The sequence below is a fragment of the Abramis brama genome, assembly GCF_963993115.1.
Source record: "Abramis brama genome assembly, chromosome: 6".
Classification (NCBI taxonomy): Eukaryota; Metazoa; Chordata; class Actinopteri; order Cypriniformes; family Leuciscidae; genus Abramis; species Abramis brama.
The window spans coordinates 13018389-13037743 of NC_139968.1; the positions used below are offsets into that span (position 1 = coordinate 13018389).

At 36.6% G+C, this 19355-nt stretch overlaps 1 protein-coding gene across 1 annotated transcript in view; it reads left to right on the forward strand.

Annotated features, from left to right (window-relative positions):
* Positions 1–5894: 5894 nt before the first annotated feature.
* Positions 5895–19355, forward strand: part of rbm20 (RNA binding motif protein 20) — a 68357-nt gene continuing 54896 nt past the window's right edge. Inside the window, exon 1 of the mRNA XM_084117696.1 lies at positions 5895–6163. Coding sequence (XP_083973822.1) covers positions 6081–6163 — 83 coding nt within the window. The 5' untranslated portion in view covers positions 5895–6080. The remainder of the gene's footprint in view (positions 6164–19355) is intronic.

Here is a 19355-nt window from a genome sequence, read left to right on the forward strand (position 1 = left end):
TGTCTCAATGGCTCTTCACACAAGTCACTTCACTGTCACGGGATGAACTTTCAGCTGCCTATACAATCGTCATTTTTTTGGGTCATTTGTTAAAAAAATTTTAGGCTAAAAGAATTAAACAACACAATAACTTGCATTATAATTTTTTTCTAAAGTAAAAGCAGCTTTTCTTAGTGGACAAACATTTAAATTCCCATTATGGACTCGCAAATCACTGTATGTGACCAGTTATTCAAAAATGCCCTACTTATTCTATCATCATTTCATGTGGTTGTTTTTTGTACATAAGAACTGAACACAAAATTAAAGCGATATATCGATTATTATTATTATAATATTTTTTTTTTTAGCAGAATCCACCAGCAATCAAGTAATATACTTCAAAAAGTAAAGTACAGAATGACTTTTATTCTTGTAACACTTCTTAACTTCCTCTCCGGTAATTGCAACAAGAACGTGTCTGCCCATAGACATAATAAATAGATAGACGTACATCAACGGCGCCGCCATATTGCGGAGGGCAGCTTTCCCATAATTCATAACGGGAATTGAGAAAAATGCCTGCTTCGTGTGCTGCCTGGGGCTGTACAAATCACCACACAATTAAAAACAGGTCTGAGACCTGTTTTCATTTGTGTTCAAGACTGAATATTTGTTTCTGGTTGTATTTGGTCATTATATAATTAGTAATCGTAACGTTAGTTGGCCACCAGAGTCAGTCAGACTAAAATAGCCACCGATGTCGCTAGTTAACTTAGCTGTGAAAGTTGAGACATGAGTTGACATGATTTATATAATAGTTTTAGCTTATATTATATTTTATATTATAATGTAAATTTCCTGAAATCTAAATATTCATCTATATTTTCTTAAAACCGACTTTTATGACCAGTACTCGGGTAGGTACTAGTCACTATTTCATTTACTATTTTTATTATTGTGTATATTATTCTGCAATTTATATTACATTGTATTTGCTATTATTATTATTATAATACCACTTGCGATTATCAATCTATTATAGTTATGCTGTTAAATTATTTTACTATTCACTTGTCACTATTTAACTTATTTTGTTTTGTCTATATTCTGTAATTGGTATTTCATATTCTATTGCTATTATTATAGTATTATACATAAACTATATGCTATTATCAATATATTATTGTATTTATGATATTATATAATTATACTATTCATTACTATTTTATTAGCTGTATACTGTTTATTTTATTGACTATACACTAAACTATTTACTATTACTTCTCACTTTATCTTATTTACTATTTGGATTGCACTGTAGTTGTACCATATCATATGTATTACCATAAAGGATCCATCAGTTATCTCTGTTATTGTATATTTGGAGTATCTATCTGTAAATATATATATAATTTTAGTGCTATAAAAATACCGAAAGCACCTGCCGGTGTGATTTGTATTTGCCGATTTGTTTCATTTTCTCGGTGACGGTCAATTCTAAGCACAAGAAAAGCTAAAATCGGGTTAAAGACAGAAAATGCTTTTTCCCCAGTAAGAAAACGTTATTTCATTGAATGTGAAAATTAAATTATATCTCAGTATGGGAGGCTTCACAATTCTTATCCAAGAATAAAAAGCCAAATACATGACAAGCCTGAGCTTTGACAATTCCATATTAAAAGCAATATTTTATAAGTCACATTATCTAAACTTTTTGTACACCACATACAACCCACTGAAATCGATTGATAAATGTAAACGTTATTTTAGTTTTTATCCAGAGAAACCGCAGCTCACCCGTTTACTTGCATTTGTTTACAGCGCAGTCTTGCCCTCAGCAATATGGCGGACGCGTTGACGTATCGCAGCACCGTTCCAAGTCTATGTATTTATTACGTCTATGTGTCTGCCAAATATGTCGCATATACTTTCACGTTGTTATTTGCGTATTTATTTGTTTCAGTTGTTGTATTTACTGGCTCGACTGTAAAAATGAGGTCACAAACTCTTCTCAACCCGCAGATCCTTTAAATTTGACCCAGCAACTACGAGCTCTACATATAACCTCTCGCTGAGGCGTCATTGTGTCACTGCGGATCCATTTTTACCCTTGTAAACCATATGTGAAAAGGCATTTACAGCTTGCCGCTTTGAGTGGGAACTGCATTCGTTCCTTTTTTAAAGCAGTTTTATGAGGTCGTGCCGGAGGTTTATGGGAGCAACAGCAACAAACTGGAAGTTTTCATTATATTATATGCATATTCCAACCATTATTGTTTTCCCGATGAGTGATGTTTGAGCGTTTAAAGCCCGTGTGGTATAAACATTGGGATGTATAGTGGCTAGTTATCAAGAATGGCATTCGCAGCTGTAGCTCAACATTTTTCTGAGCAGCAATCTAGTGTAAAGGGGCAGCGTTACGACTCAGCACAGGTCTCATTTAAACAGGGAGGATCGTCACATGTGCTTTCTGCTCTTTTTCGAATATATTCTCGTAAAATACTTTTTACACTACTAACAATGTCCATGACAGCCATTTTTGCCATATTTTTTTGAAAGTCATTTCCACCAGAATGTCATTTTCAACACACCTCAAGTCATGTATGGTGTTTAATATCACTCTGACTTAAACATTTATAGAATAAAATGGCTGACTTCTTTGTCTTGGTATAGACCTTATACGCCAGAGAAATGAGGCCGCCGCCATCTTTCGAATATTGTCTTTGAACTTTTGCGGTCGCTCTGTATATTTCTATGGCATTGCTGTCCAAGAGTAATTAGCTTTTGAAGTGGATTTACTTAATGTAAAGTTAACAAAAGTTATCATGAGGATTGTAATGTTTAAAGCAGATGACTTAACAAACGTCAGTAGACCGGGAAGATTTTAAAACGAGCCTTTCATTCATAAATACGCAAGATCGCTGTGAAAATACAGACCGGAAGTCAAAAGACAACGAGCGCAGCGCTGAAAAGGGGCGGGGCTACATAAGGTCTATAGGGAAAAATTCACTGCTAAAATTTTATTTATCTGAATTGCAGTTAAATCATATTTTGACACTTTTTTTTTTTTTTTTATAATTGGGGAAAAACTGTTGTGGAAATGACGGCACAGTTGAGGGACAGGATTTTCATAGTTAAGATTGAAAGTCATTTGAAAAGTAAGAAAATTCAATGTCGGCGTAACAAAAGGTTCCTGTGACTCTTGTGACTGAAGTGTTTGATGCGCGGCTCCACCTGTCGCTGTGGTCAGGGCTGTTTCCGAGGGTTTTCTGTGTGCAGTTGTCCTGCTGATGTGGAACATTTTGCCCAGCGCTTGCAGTTTCAGTGTCAGTCATTCTCTCAACGGTATCTGCTTTCCTACAAGTCAAGAATACTCTGGGATTGTGACCGTGAATGTCACACATGTCTGCAGGGGGTTAATGAGGGGGTCCGCAAGAAACTAATCGATATTTTGTGCATTTGCTGTTCGTTATTTAAGAGTGGCAAATTAAAAAATGTATATGTATATTTTATTTGTTTAAAATCTGTGTCTGTCACTATATATCTAGGTATATCTTGCTCTTATCTATCATTCTATCTGTCTATCGCTCTATATCTATCGTCTATCACTTTATTATTCTATCGCTCTATCACTATATTGTTCTATCTATCACTCTATCTATCGCAGTAACACTTTATAATGTTCAGTTGTAAGTCATTTATAAGTGGTTAGTTAATGATATACTAATCATTTACAAAACATTCATAAATGATTAGCAAGTGATATGCCAACATTTTATGTATGTCTTGTAAATTCTGTTACTAATCATTTGCAATTGATTTGTTAATGATTAACTAATCATTTGCAAAACATGACTATGCGTTTCATAAATTGTTACATTTTTTGTATGTTTTGCTCACATCAGGTGCACAGTGGTTAAAGCCTCCATGTGTTCCTCCATGTGTGTCTATACCCTCACCAGTCAGCACTTACACTGCAGCACACACTACAGTGTTCAACACCTGTTATAGATGATGTGTAAACGCATGAATAAATCATTTACAACACTTTCTGCATCCCCAAATCTAAAGTGTAAACTATTCATCACTTTTAAATGTGTTACACATCATTCGTAGATTACCACTTCAAGAATCAGTAAGGCATAAGATCTACGAATGATGTGTAATTTAACATTTATGAATGTTTTGTAAATGATTAGTTCATCATTAACTAACCACTTATAAATTACTTACAATTGAACGTTATTATAAAGTGTTACCAATCTATCTATTGTCTATCACTCTATCTCTATCTATCGCTCTATCTGTCTGTTGTCTATCTATCACTATCTATTATATCACACTATCGCTCTATCACTATATTGTTCTATCATTCTATCTATCACTCATCTGTCGCTCTATTGTCTATCACTATCTCTATCTATCACTCTTTCTATTGTCTATCACTATCTCTATCACTCTTTCTATCTGTCACTATCGCTCTATAATTCTGTCTATTGTATCTCACTCTTATCTGTTCACACTATCGCTCTCTGTTGTCTATCGCTCTATCTATCTATTGTCTATCACTATCTATTATTCTATTGCTCTATCACTATATTGTTCTATCTATAACTCTATCTATCGCTCTATCTATTGTCTATCTATCACTTTATCTATTATTCTATCGCTCTATCACTATATTGTTCTATCTATCACTCTATCGCTCTATCTATTGTCTATCTATCACTTTATCTATTATTCTATCGCTCTATCACTATTGTTTTATCTATCACTATCGATCTGTCTATTGTCTATCTTAACTTTATTATTCTATCACTCTATCGCTCTATCTATTGTCTATCTATCACTTTATCTATTATTCTATCGCTCTATCACTATATTGTTCTATCTATCACTCTATCTATCGCTCTATCTATTGTCTATCTATCACTTTATCTATTATTCTATCGCTCTATCACTATTGTTTTATCTATCACTATCGATCTGTCTATTGTCTATCTTCACTTTATTATTCTATCACTCTATCTCTGTCTAGCGCTCTTTGTCTGTTACTATTGCTTTATCTATAATTCTGTCTATTGCCTCTATCACTCTTATCTATCTGTTCACACTATCTATCACTCTATCTGTCTATTGTTGCTCTGTCACTCCTTCTATGCTATTGTACTATCTATCTACCTACCCACCCACCCATCCATCTCTCTATCTGTCATTTTATCTATGATGTAAAATGACAGATTGGTTCATTAACTCCTTCTGTCGAGATTAATTAATTATTAAATAATTAAATTAATTATTGCCGGTTTCATTATTATGTGCATTTCAAGTTTCACACAAATCCCTCTGACTCCCCAAAGTCTGTTATCCAGGTTGAACTTTGAACACATCTTGGTTTCGTTGAGAAGATCTCGTGCCCAATTTTTAAAATCAAATTGTACCCAAACCCAAAATCCTATACAGCCAGCATCCAGATCTCCAATAGATCAGTAGAGTTGTGTGTGTGGGACAGAACCCCTTGCAGGAGACTCTCCGTCAGCAGTTAATGCTCCAGAGCGTTACAGTGAGAGAATCAAAGGCTTTGCACGTAGACGTGCAACAGGGGCCTCTTTGTGCCCCGCAAAATGTTAATGGTCGGAAATGTTAATAATCTGCGCACGGGGGCCTGGCCTTTGATAATCTGTTGACGAAACTGATCCGGCACTTTTGGGTGACGGGCTAATGGCATTCCTCACACTTGCTCTATCATTGGCTGGAGAGAGAATGAAAGAGTCCGGCAGCCCTCGGGGACTCCCAAATGGTCAAACGTCCCTCTTCCTGTCGTATTCCTCCAGCCCTCATCCCAGCAGCCCCTTCCAGCACACTGTTTTATCTGCACTTTTTTTAGACTTTTGAAGGTCTGGCAGAGGCTCAGTGAGAGGGCGCGTGCGAGTGGGTTAACTTTCATTACCGCTGTTGATCCCGGATTCACTGGAGGCCGATTCGTAACTGCACAGAAAGACAGGACCTCAGTCGGGATTCACTGCAGTAAAAACCTCCTGCAACGTTTCGGGGAGTGACTCATTGGATTTTCCTGTGGGTAGAAAGTTGTTTCTACCATGAACCAAACTTGGGACAAGGGTGTTTTTGAGAACGGACAGTCAAATAATCTTGGGAAAGCTTGCCCTGAGCACCTCCAGAGGTAAGGAATGTGCCGCTGTGGGAAAAGCCGTTTGTGTTGCATGGAGATGTATGAAAAATCGATTTGTTAGCGAGCGTTTCGTCCCTGTTTTGCGGGGATAAATCACGCTTAAGTAGCAAGTACAGTAAGAAATCATCTAAATGCTTGAACTGGCACGGGTCCTAAAGGCACAGGGATGATGGATGGGTTTGATGAGTGTAACTTTTGAGTTCTTTGCCAAAGTGTAATTCCGCTGCGATTCTGAGCTGTATTATTGTAGCCACAGATCTCCGACATAAACCGGTATCATTCCTCCTGCTTATTCCGTCATGCTTTGTCTCATCACAAATGTAAACATGCATTTCTATAGATTTAAAGCAATATAAATGTAATATAATCAATTGATTTTTGTGATTTATTTTTTTTATTACATCTTTTTTATTCTATTTTTTTTTTTTTATTATTAAATACTCATTCTCATTTTACATTTAAACTTACTAATTTTTATTCTTACTAATTTTACCAATACTGAAAATATATTTATTTGGTTCATATTTACCAGCGGGTAAACCAATTGTTAAAACAGTTAACGGGACTGTTAAGTGTTAAAAAAAAAAAAAAAAAGATCTATAAATAAAAGCAAACAATAAAGGTTGTTAAATGTGATTCTTTTTAGCACTCCTTACTGATATTTATAGCATAAATAATAGTATTTATTTATTTTAAAACTGACTGTTTGAGTATGTGTTGAGAATAGCTACATAATTTTTGTAAAATTAAGGTTTAGGTGTCCCCAAAATTTACCTTTTCATACTCTGAAATTTTTAAACAGTCATTATATAAAACTATTATTTTAGCTGTAAATCATCTTAATTAATTACTATTGTAAACTAAACTTTTAAACTTTTTTTTGTTGAAAATATTTAAACACTCAAACTCTTGTTTATGACTTGATAAATGATCCAAACTTAGATGCCTACATGTCTATTGCAACATTTTAACGTTTAAAACACTGCTAAAACACACAAGTGACTTTTTAATGTTGTATAATGTAGGATATGACGGCAGATAACTATTCCCTTCATGTTGAATCAATTATGAAGAAGAAAACAAATGGAAATTGGATAAAATGATGAACTTGGGTCTCCACAGTCAGTCAGCACATTTGAATGTTTTCAGCAGATGTTACTGGTGACACTGCTATTTGTTTAGTGTTGATAAATGACAGGGCTTGATCAGTGCTGATGTGCACGTAAGTGATGACCACATTCCTGCAACATGCCTCTCTATGAAATCACTAAACACTAGTCAAAATATAATGCTAATTATGCAACAAAAAAAAAACTTTTATACTGTGCAGTTCATTTATATTTTTGATAATTAGCAGTCTTGCAAAGTTTAGATGGTTGCATTGGCAAATCGTGTACAGAAAAGTTTATTTTGCAGATGTCTTGCACTTTCACTAGTGTTCGTCAGTTGAAGTGCTATGTAACTTGCTCTAGTACAGGCGAACAAAATTAGCCCTGTAAACGGGACGAACATGGCAGTGATCTTCAGTGACTGACGTATAGAATCAGGCCACTCTTCCGTGTGAGTTACTGACAGAAATGTGGATGCCAATTTTGTTGCAGCGTTACAAAGGTGTCCAATTATGGACATGGCGTCCACTGTTTCTATTTTAAAACATTCTCCGTTTTTGCACAACACTTCGTATGTGTATGTCCGGCAAAAGTTGTGCGGACATAATTTCTTGCTAAAAATTATGAACAAATGCAAAGGCGAGAGAACCAATGAAATATTAATAATTGATTGTTGTCACACAAAAAAAAAGGCAGATAAATACAGATAAATAGTTTTGTTCTTCTTTAATAAGTTTAAAAAGTTATTTTAATTTTTCTCATATTTTTATGGTTTCATCGAACTTGTATGGTCATTCAAAAATAAATATCACTTTTATTTAAAAAAAAAAAAAAAAAAAAAAAAAAAAAAAAATATATATATATATATATATATATATATATATATATATATATATATATATATATATATATATATATATATATATATATATATATATATATTTATATGTATGTATGTATGTATGTGTGTGTGTGTATATGTATATATGTATATATGTATGTATATATGTATGTATGTATATATATATATATATATATATATATATATATATATATATATATATATATATATATATATATATATATATATATTTATATTTATATTTTGAGGTAATGTTAGGAAATTGTAAAAAAAAAAAAAATTCTGTGCAACAATAGGGTTTAGTAAATATGACACTTGCAGTGATTTGTTTTGAAGAATAATTATGCAAAAATTGCTGTATATAATTTAAGTAAATTTTTATATACATTCCAAAAATATTTGATATGGAAATTAAGTGTTTTTGTGCAGTTTAGTTAATCTGTGCAGTTGGTGTATTTGTGAACACATTTAATTGAAAGTAATCCTGCAGCATCAAGCCAATGCTGTTATGGTGTAATTTTAACGGTTACTATTATAACTTTGTGACTTTGAGAAATCTGTCATACGAAGTCAGCTTAATTGTTTTACAGTCTCTTGCATGAAATCCTCAGCTGCCCGCGTGAAGCTTTTCACAGCCAGCGAAAGGTCGTGGGCTCTGACCGTGCGGTGAAAGATGGGGCATTTTTGATGGATTGTTTTTAAATAGCACAGTGGGCCACAGCATTATGACTGGTATTGTCAGGATGTGTCGGGGCTGTTGTGTTGTCCTTTTTTTCCCCTCTCGTCCGCCATGGTATATCGCTCCCTCTCTCTTCTCCCATATATCCCTCGTCAGCTGCTCTCTCTATATCACTCTGCCAGCCCGACCCAGAGGGGGGAGTTTCCTCGTACCCCCGGGAACGTGAGGCTGATGGGAGTCCCAGACGCCATTCTGGGCTACAGCGCTGCTTCTTTTTTTCCGGATACTTTGGTGTAAACGGGCGTGTGAATATGACCCTGGAAAGGTATATTGTGTTGTTAATTTTTATTGTAATATTTAACTATTTTTCCACAGCTGTCGTGGTCTTTGGTGTTGTTTGACCTTTGAACAGTTGGATCTAGATGTTTCAAGCACCGTATAGAGCAGTAAAAGTTTTACACTTGTTTCTTAGTGAAGGCCTGAGCGCTGTGTTGACCTTGGTTCTTCATAGCATGCGTGTTTGCTGGTATTACCAGGGATGCTTAAATCACAGCTGGGAAATATGTTGTGAATGCCTTTGTCCCTTCAGCTCTTAAGACTACCGGCTATTCGGTTGCCTTTTGTCATTAGTTTCATGTCTATGCGCTCATGAGTCAGTATGGTGACACAGTGCTCTGTGGAAACACATGTGTTTTGTGCCGTTTGATGTGTAGATGTGGCAACAGAGGCCTGAGAAATGTCTTTGTTTTTAGTCCTGGAACAACATTTATGACTAAACTATAAACTACCTGTAAAATCTGAGGCAACATTTTTTAAATGGTACCTTTGAACCTTTGTTCAATTAAAAAGGGGATGTGGGATGTCCAACTGGCCTATCCAATCGAAAGTTTGGTAAGAGAACGGTATAGTTTTGTTTTTTGTATCCAATTGTACAAATGTCAAGCAACACTTTATGGATGTTGGGAATGACTTCCAACCATAAATTTGCTCTTAACGTCCAAAAAGTCTTGCCAGACAATTGAATGATTGGGTATAAAGAAACAAAACAGCAAAACTACCATTAGCTTAGCAAGTTTTCAATTGTCAGCAAAGGATTTACACATCTGATGATTGGGGAACAGAAACGTTTTAGCATAAAATGCCCAGAAACAATGCTAACATTAGCTTTATATTCGATTTGTAAAGTCATCAAGGAACCAGACTTCGAAAGAAAAACACTGCAATGCTAGCATCTTCATGAAATTTAGGAACGTTGACGTTAATTTTATTAGTTTTAAACCATCTACATGCCGCCACCTTCATGTGATGTTGGCAAACCTGAAAACCAGCAAAACTATTCATTTAGTCATCTTCTGATATCTCCGATTTTTATTTATTTTTTTACTTGTAAATGCCGCAGCCAAAGGTTTCCTCCTATGGCTTGGGTCACATGACAGTTTATTTAGGAAGGTGTGATCTCTCAAATATCAACACTCGCCCTTTCAGCAACCATAGCACGTGTGCTGTCAGCTCCTTTGATCGATGGACGCTGGTAAAAACTGAATGGCTATTAATTATCAAAACCAGTTTGGTTGGTTACATTTGGGAAGTGTCAGTGTTTGGAATGACATAGGACACAAGTTGCTGTTTTCTTCACTTTCACACACAAACAACTAATACAGTGTGAAAATATTTGTCTACAAGGCAAATGGCATTGGTGAGCCTAGTGAAGAAGTGCGAGGCTTGGCTCTCAGCGGGTGTCAACCACTATCAGCCTATTTGTGGTGACACTTATTTGTTTTCAACTTTGTAGAATTGTGGGTTTCCTGCTGTGGTGTTCTGACCTCTCAGCATGTGTTCATTGCTTTGACATGTAGAAGTAAATGGGCTAATCTTTATGTTGAGAGTATGACCGTCTTAAGGCACCAGCAACTTCTGCTATTTCACAGAAAGGGATTTTCTGTGTTAATTTTATCAGCTTTTTAAAATAATGTATTCAGACTGTCCTGTGTCAAATGTACTTTTATAATTGTTCAAATATTTAGTCAACCAAAAAAAAAGACTGTGTCGTCACACAGAGGTCGCGTAACTGCATTCATTCAACATCAACAATCGCAAGTATTGTCTAGAATAGATCCATGTTTGGATTTATTACAGTTCATCACTGAGATGGTTTGATTGTGAAGGAACACAGACTGACTGAACGACACCTTCATTTCAGCAGAAAATATCAAATGGAGATCGCTAAACTCCAGCTTACTTGTTTGTCAGTGTTTTCAGATCATCCGCGTTTCTTCTTCTTGGTTGGCAGATTGCAAATATTAAGTAAATTGTTGGGTAGAAAATATGTCCTTTTAACAGAACAATTCTGTTTGGGGAATTTAAACTCTTGAAATCTGGCTACCGCAAGCACGAAATCTCCTCTTTTATTCAACAAAAACAATGAATGAATACATTTTAGTCTCGTCTTTTTTCGTCAACGATATTGCATGTTGATATACTCACAGTTATTGTTTAAAGACGCTGGCTTCGTCTCGTCATTGCCTCGTCTTGGTCATGGAAAAAAAGGTCATTAACGAACATTTTTCGTCATAGATTTCATTAACGAAATAAAGCATCGCTTCACTTCCATTCATAAATCCTGTTGGCCTCATGGGATAGTAAAGTGTCCATCGATTGTGCACTTCAGAATATCGCCAGAGAAAGTAGGTCATCCAGGGACTTTTCGCCTGCTGTTTTTCGAATGCTATATATTCTGACATAATACTCTTTGGCGTATAGTTTTTCACATACTATATAGTAGGGAAGCATTCAATTGAATTATTATTGATAATTGTCATCATCAATTATTTATTCAATAAATGATTTACTTTTTGACAAAAACTGAAAAGCCAGGTTCATGACCTTGAGGTCTGATGACTTCAGTGTATCACAGCAATTTTTGCCCGCTTGTATATCCATTTATAGCTTAATCAAATAAATTGTGCCGTCTCATCTGCACAAGTTCATATTGGATGTAATTAGAAATGGGAAGTCAGCCCTATGACCACCGCTTCACACCAATCCCGATGCGGTTTCCCTTTTGAGAAAGTGCTCGATCTGACATCACTGACAGCTCTATATGTGTTTGATTGAATTATATGTAATAAGCACTGCTGTATCGGCACTGTAACGGCAGTCCTGCTGTGTGCTGAACATATGCTGAGAACACGTCGGCCAAGTGTAAAGGTCCCTGGGTAAACATGGTCTAAAATTAAAGAAGGTGTTTATCCGAGTTTAATTGGACGTCTGTCCCCAAGCAGAATCAAGGCACGAGGCAGATCTGCTTATAAACTAGATTTAGCCTTTATTTGATTGTTAAAGTACAAGGTCCTGGATTGGCCCTGGCACACACTAGCACGCCCACTTTTGGCCCGACAGTGGAAACACGGCTAATGACTGTATCTGTTTTTCCCATAACATCCCAGTCAATATGCTCAAGTGCCCCTTTATTCAGTTCCAAATCATAGCTGTTCCTTTTAACTCCATTATATTATCCTTCTTTTAAAAAGGAAATTCAGTCATAATGTACATTCATGCCAAAGCTGTATGCTGTAATTTTACCATAGAATACAAATATTGTTTTTATTTTACTCTCATTTTATAGTGCTCAGCACGTCTTAACAGATTATATCAAGTTTACCAATCCGTTCTGTAGAATTCCACAGATTTTCTCCCAAAATTAGCAACTTTATACTTAAAACAAAAAATATTATACTGGATGTCATTATGATTAATATTATTAAAGTCACCGTTAAACAAAAAAGTCAATACTGATGGTAAAAAAAATATTGAGTCACCAAGTAATGCAATTTTTTTAAAAACTAGCCTCTACACATACAATTTTCTACACAGTTTTCTTTCTGTAAAAAGGAACTCTAAAAACTATGTGATTAGAATCATGATTAGTTATTTAACCCACTGATTAAATATAAGTATACAAATTAGTATTTTTAAGTTGTATTGTCTGTATTTCGGTGCATGCACCCCTGGTTGGGAGTCAGTGCTCTAGAACATGGTCTGTAGACACATTTATCTGAGATGTATAGTTACGCATTGGCATCCGTTGCCATCTTATCAAAATCTCATAGCACTTAATGTGATAGGGACAACATTATTATCAACCAATCAGATTTTAGGGTTAGTGCTCGAGGCATACATTGTTGTGAATGATTACTTTTTCTTTCTGTGTACTAATGAATCATGCACAACACCAGAAGCATGTATAAAGACAGTAAATAGGCTCAGTTTTGAGTTCTGTGTGGCGCTCCCCCGTCCTTTGACAACAGCCCGTCATGCCTTAATGCCAGGAATGTGTACGGTTTCTCTCCAAAGACTTTGAAATCTCTTGCTTAAAGCTCAGGGTTGCACAGATGCTACTGCTCAGTGTAGTGTGAGTAGTTTGTTGCATGTGTGTACTGTACACCATAAAGGCATTTTGCTTTCGTCTACATTCATCTCGTCTTTAACCATCTGGCATGTTTGTTTTTTTTACAACCTGTAGCTCAGTTGTTCATTTTGTGCCGTTGCACCATCCTTTATGATGTCTGTAGTCATTTTATAGTATAGCACCAAGGCACAGATATAATGCCTTATATGAGTTTCTGTATTGTAAAGCCAAAAATATTTAAACTTCAATGAGGAACTGTTTCTAATGTAGAATAGTTCTTTGTTAAAATGGGTTTAAGAAAATATTTTAACATGGAAATATTATACATTAGATACTGTTCTGTTCCTCATTGAAGTTTCAATATTTTTCAGAGACAATAAGCAAGCCAATTGTAGGTTGTTTTTTTTTTTTTTTTTTTTTTTTTTGAGGATTCCAATCAGCCCAACATAGCAACGCTACAGCCAATAGCATGAGTTTGGGGCGGGGCTATCTCTGTTTCCCTAACCAATGGCAGGCAGTCTTTTAGGAAAACCCTGTTTGAAAACAATTATTGCGATTACAATACATTACACATTTCAGCGTTTAAATTATACAATATAATTAAAACTATTAATGTAGAAACTCAAATTATCAAGCTTGTCTTGAGATTCAGGGTGATTGTGACTCATCTCAGTTAAATATGATTGTGACAGTTTTAATCACAATTATCAGTAGGTTCTCTGATAAATATACTTGACACCATCACAGGTTGAGAATAACTGTAAGCCATTTTGTTTCTGCTTGAGGTAGATTGAATTCACAGTAGGTAGCGGTGGGGATTTCTCAATGAAATCTTTATAGGGTATCGTGTAGGCTTGTAAGTGTTCAGGGTGCTAAGTACTCTGGTAAATAATCCTTTCATTGATTTCAGCTTTATGGTGTTTTCACACATTCTTTCTTCTCAGGCCGTCAGTATACCATAAAATGGTACTTTAGGTCCAGCTAAAACACATGTGGCCTGTTCAAAGAAAGTTCAGGGGTCACAAATGTGCTTTTTTCAGCAAACAACCCAAGGGAAGAAGAGAAATGTCAAGTTTTTAGGGAATCTATCAAATAAAGCTTTTGAATGAGCATCAATGGAGGAAGATGCTTTTTAGGCCCAGATAGTGTAGTTATAAAAAGAAGTATTTTCTAGAGTTTGGTATCACTAATTGGTACATTTAAAGGGACACCTGTCTAAATATCTACATAATTTATTTTTCTGTCTCCACCTGTTTCCATATGTTCATATATAATGCTCAATCACACTTCTTAAAAAAGCTAAGATGTTCTATAAGGCCCTAAATTCACGGCTTATCAATCATCTTTCCTTCAAATCGTGACGTCGAGAGTGATCTGTGATATATTAAGATACATATCAACATACTATATTGGATGAGTAGCCGCCTTTTTCCATTTTGAGCCAGTATAAGGTTCAATCACATCTGAAACAGAGACGAGCCTGCTAGCTGGTTGCACTGTGGGGTCTCGTGGTCTGACCAGGTGCTCGGTGTATAAATTACCAGGCATGGCAATGCCCGCATTTCACCAGCAGGTGTACTGAAGGGAATAGAACAGCAGGGGTCAATATATAATTTTACTACTCACCATTTGTAATTTTAGATGCTAACTGCTGCCGATGTTAATGGATAGCAATGCCTGATATTCCTCATGGACTAACAGCGGTGTTCGTCTCTGATCATGTGACCTGGCCCGGCCTATAGTGTGTCTACTATGTGACCGACATTTTGTTGACTTGCTGACAGTTGAAAATAGGTCGCCTTTCGATCGCTGCCAAGACTGCAGTTGCCGGTAACTATTGTTCAGCAAGTTAGATAAATGAGGAGGATCGAAATACCAGGAATAATTGACCCATAATCTACTGGTGTCGGCACCTAGAAGTTTTTTTTTTCCGAAGATCACAAAATAAATGTCCAAGCCATATTTCTATCTAAAGGAAAAGAGAAGAAAAAGAGACAAAATTAGGACTTTAAAGTCTTTTGCATTGTGGTTTAAACACATTTTTCAAATTATAATTTTTGTAATTAAAAAAATATATATATTAATAAGCAATATGGTGGATAAGCAATAGTTACTAAGATAGGATTGATCAGTAAAATTTTTAAGTGTCAGTTGTCTTTACAATGCAGAAACCTTAATTGTATTAAAGCCTAATTTTATTTAAGCAAAATATCTTATTCTGGAGTGACATTATTTTTTCAAGTTAATTGCTAACACAAAACCAGTTGCCACACATACGTATAGCCTCTGAGGGCTTCAAGGTTAATTTATAGGGCACGGTGGCAACAGGCAAGGGATGTTTTACAGACGTTTTACAGACCCTGTAACAGCTTGTCTTTCTCTAAGACTCCATATGATCTTCCTCGTAACACAAACCCATCTAGCCATGCCAAAAAAAACTCCTCACCATATTAGCAACAAACTTAATAGATGAAGGGATGTAGTAATGCTTTGTAAAATAGCAGACACAACATACTTGTCAGCTCTGCTCAAGAATATTATTTACTTGGACTTGTTCACCCAGTTATCATAACTGATTGTTAAACAGGCACTAGCCATAGTGTTAAGAGTTTAGTTTTAGTCTATGAAAGTTACAACAAGGTTCTACATAAGGACTACAAATACCACAAGTTTATGTGCTTGGCAAAGTAGCATTAGCATAGTTGCATTAATGTTTACATGTTTTATTATAATCCGCTGCACACATTGCTAACAAGGTTCTACATATTAAGGACTCCAAATACGACAAGGACACAAGTTTATGTGCTTGGCGAAGTAGCATTAACATAATAGTGTTAATGTTTACGTGTTTTAGTCCACTGTGTAACAACGTTCTAGATAAGGACTACCACAAGGACTTGAGTTCATGTGCATGGCAAAGTAGCATTAGCATAGTAGCATTATCGTTCGTGTGTTTTAGGTCTGGTTTCACAGAAGCCAGGATTAGGCCTTAGTTCAATTATGACATTTAAGTATCTTTTATAAACATGCCTTAGAAAAAAAAAACATACTGATGTGCATCTCGAGACAAAACAAAGGCACTGAAATATTTTAAGATATCTCAGTGCAAGTTGCTTTCAGTTAAACCTGTTCAAACATGCATTTTAGTCTGGGACTAGGCTTAAGCCTTGTCTTTGTAACAACCGGGGGGGAAAACAATCCAACCGTCTCCGTTGACTTTGCATTGCGAGAGACTGCCTCCTTGTCATTTATGACTTATAACAAAAGACAGAAAAAGCTCTGTTTCAATTGCCTGTATCCACTTTTGTGTCCTTAAATGCTTGTTTTTTGGGGTCGACAGATTATAAAAACTTATTTCTGGGTTTTTTAGCTTGTTTGCTGTAACTGGTTTTCACAGCAGCTTTTCGACATTGTTTTGTTTTTTGTTATAAGTCAGAAATGACAAGGAGGCAGCCTCTCGCAATGCAAAGTCAATGGAGACGGTTGGATTGTTTCCCCCCCCCGGTGTGGGCGTGGCCTAAATACGCTCTGTCTCCATACTCGGTTACTTGTGTATCGCCAATATGGGCGTGGCATCTGGCTATAAAAGCAGGTGATCTGCCATGCATGGGATACTCAGATTAAATTCGACTGAAGCGACGAACTGAGAGTCGTGCAGCAATATAGCATGGCCTGAAACGCAGTACTCATTCCCGTATCTCAGGGAACGGAGGTTACGTAAGTAACCGAGTACGTTCCCTTTTGATACATTAGGCTACTCGTGCTGCGTCGCTAGACGCTGTAATGGGGAACCAATACAATCATGCCGTGCTATGGCTGCGGAACGACTATAATGATATACTTGGCCTTAATCCCGGGACACACCAAACCAATGCCAAATAACTAGCGCTGATGAAAGCCGACTGTGTTGTCGCCTGCGTTGGGGGAAAAAGCTGCACCTGAACACACAGAGAGAACTACTGCTGACTGTCAGCTAGAATGTGTGTTCTGCGCCTGCGTGTAAATGAGACAACTGTCTATTTCTGTAGATATATTCATCTATATTTGTCATTCAAAAAGGGAAACTGACGCTGCAGGCTGCAGATACACAAACCATAAACAAAGCAGTGCGTGCTTACCATTTTGAATATCAATTCTGCTAAACACTTTCTTTATTCCACACGTTAATATTGAAATATTCGCCAAGGAACTCTCAAACGACGTAACATTAGAACAGCCTTCTATCTGTACCGTTTTGACTTCTTTGCTCGCTGTTTTGCTATTATTCTTGTGCAGTGACTCGTTCACTAAGCTGAACAGCCAATCAGAGTTCTCTCTCTCTCACCGACGGTCCGATGCCGATAAAAAAAAAAGCAGACGAGGACCAATTTCAGCCGACTGTGCGGAACACACTGAGGAAACTTAGTCGGCCGACGCACAAAAACTGCCCGACGTCCGACCGTCGGCTTGGTGTGTCCCGGGCTTTAAGCCCTAGCAGAGCCTAGAGGAGCCAACAGTGTTGCCAACTATTTTCAAAGGAAAGTAGCTAATGCCTTCCCTAAAAGTCGCTAAATGTCGATAGATGACGTCATACGTCAATTAGCATATTCATGACGTCATCGCGTCGTACTTGCGTTCTGCCTTCCTAATGTTTTCTCGTTAAATTCATGCTCACATACTGTATTTTAATATAATATAATATAATATAGCCGAATGAACAATAAAGCTGTTCTCATTTCCTATATTTTTTTGTCAGACAATAGAACGAGTAGCTAGTGAATGACTATTTTTTATGTGTAAAATTATCTGAATTGAGAGAGTTCGGGAACTGGGTGAACTAAAGCACTGTAATAGTGAGTATTACAAGTGATAAGCACAAGAAAAGTAAGGGGAAAAATGGCCAAACTAAATTCTTTAAATATAAAACAAAATAGAAGCAGATAAGTGATAAGTCCGTAAAAACAACTCCTCATTCACGTCTGTCAGCTGCCGTGCTGCTGCTCCTCTCATTCACTGAACAGGGTAGACGACGCAGAGAGAGGCGTGACGGCAGGGAGAAAGCAAGATCTCGCGCTCGCAGGACTGTGCTGGCAACTTTGGAGGTTACTGAGGTTTGTCCAAAAAGTCGCTAGATTTGTCGCTAGTCGCTTTTTTGAAAATATGTCGCTAAAGGGGTCTGAAAAGTCGCTAAAAATAGGAACCAAGACATAATAGGGATTACTCATTTCGCTAGGGGCTCAGACGTAAGTCAGAGCCGCCTAGGAACGTAAACCAGGAAGAACTCCTAGAGGTCGATCCTGCCCTAGAGAATCGTTCCAGGAAACCTGTATGGCACTAGGCACTAGAAGGGCTGAGATCTGGTTAGGTAAGAGAAGACAATAGCCTGTTACCCTGTTAGTTTGTGCTTGATGAATCAGACAACTATTTATAGTCTATGTTGAAGCTTGTTAGCAGCTATTGTAAAAACCCATTAGAGATTTTTGAGGGAACACATGGAGAATTTTGCTTTCCAGATGGACCTACAATTTTTGCTGTACTAATTGATGCTATTTTTAATTTATAAAATTGTGTACTTTTTTTAGGTGACATTCATGTTTAAACAAAGAAAGCCTGAATTTACATTCCCAAACTGTTTCCTACAGGTCTCTACCGCAGTATTTTGCGACAGATCCTTTCTATGACACGTCTTTTCTGACTCAAACTCAGTGGGCACCTGCCAAACATTGTTTCGTTTAACTCGGTGGGGAAGCCAACCCTGTGGTTCTGGTGTCATTAGCTGAACTTGATGGGATGACAAAAAACACTAAAGTTTCCCTCTGGAGGCAGTCTGAATGGATGAAACAGCTGCAGGTTGGCGTTGATTGTCTGTGGGGTGGGACGTGTGAAGGTGCGGGCTATTTGTGTTCATTCACAATGTAAATATCAGGCAGATTTATGAAGAGTGAGTCATGTAGACATTTTAAGGGTCGAGGTGACTCATGTCCACCCACGGTCCGACTTACATAACACCCAAAACGTCACAAACGCAGGTAGACCTGCCGTTTCTTTCAAACACCACAGCAATGATACAACAGCAAAAGTTATGCTAAGTTTTTTTTTTTTACTTTTATACCATTTTAAACAAACGTTTTGAATTTATGACTCTA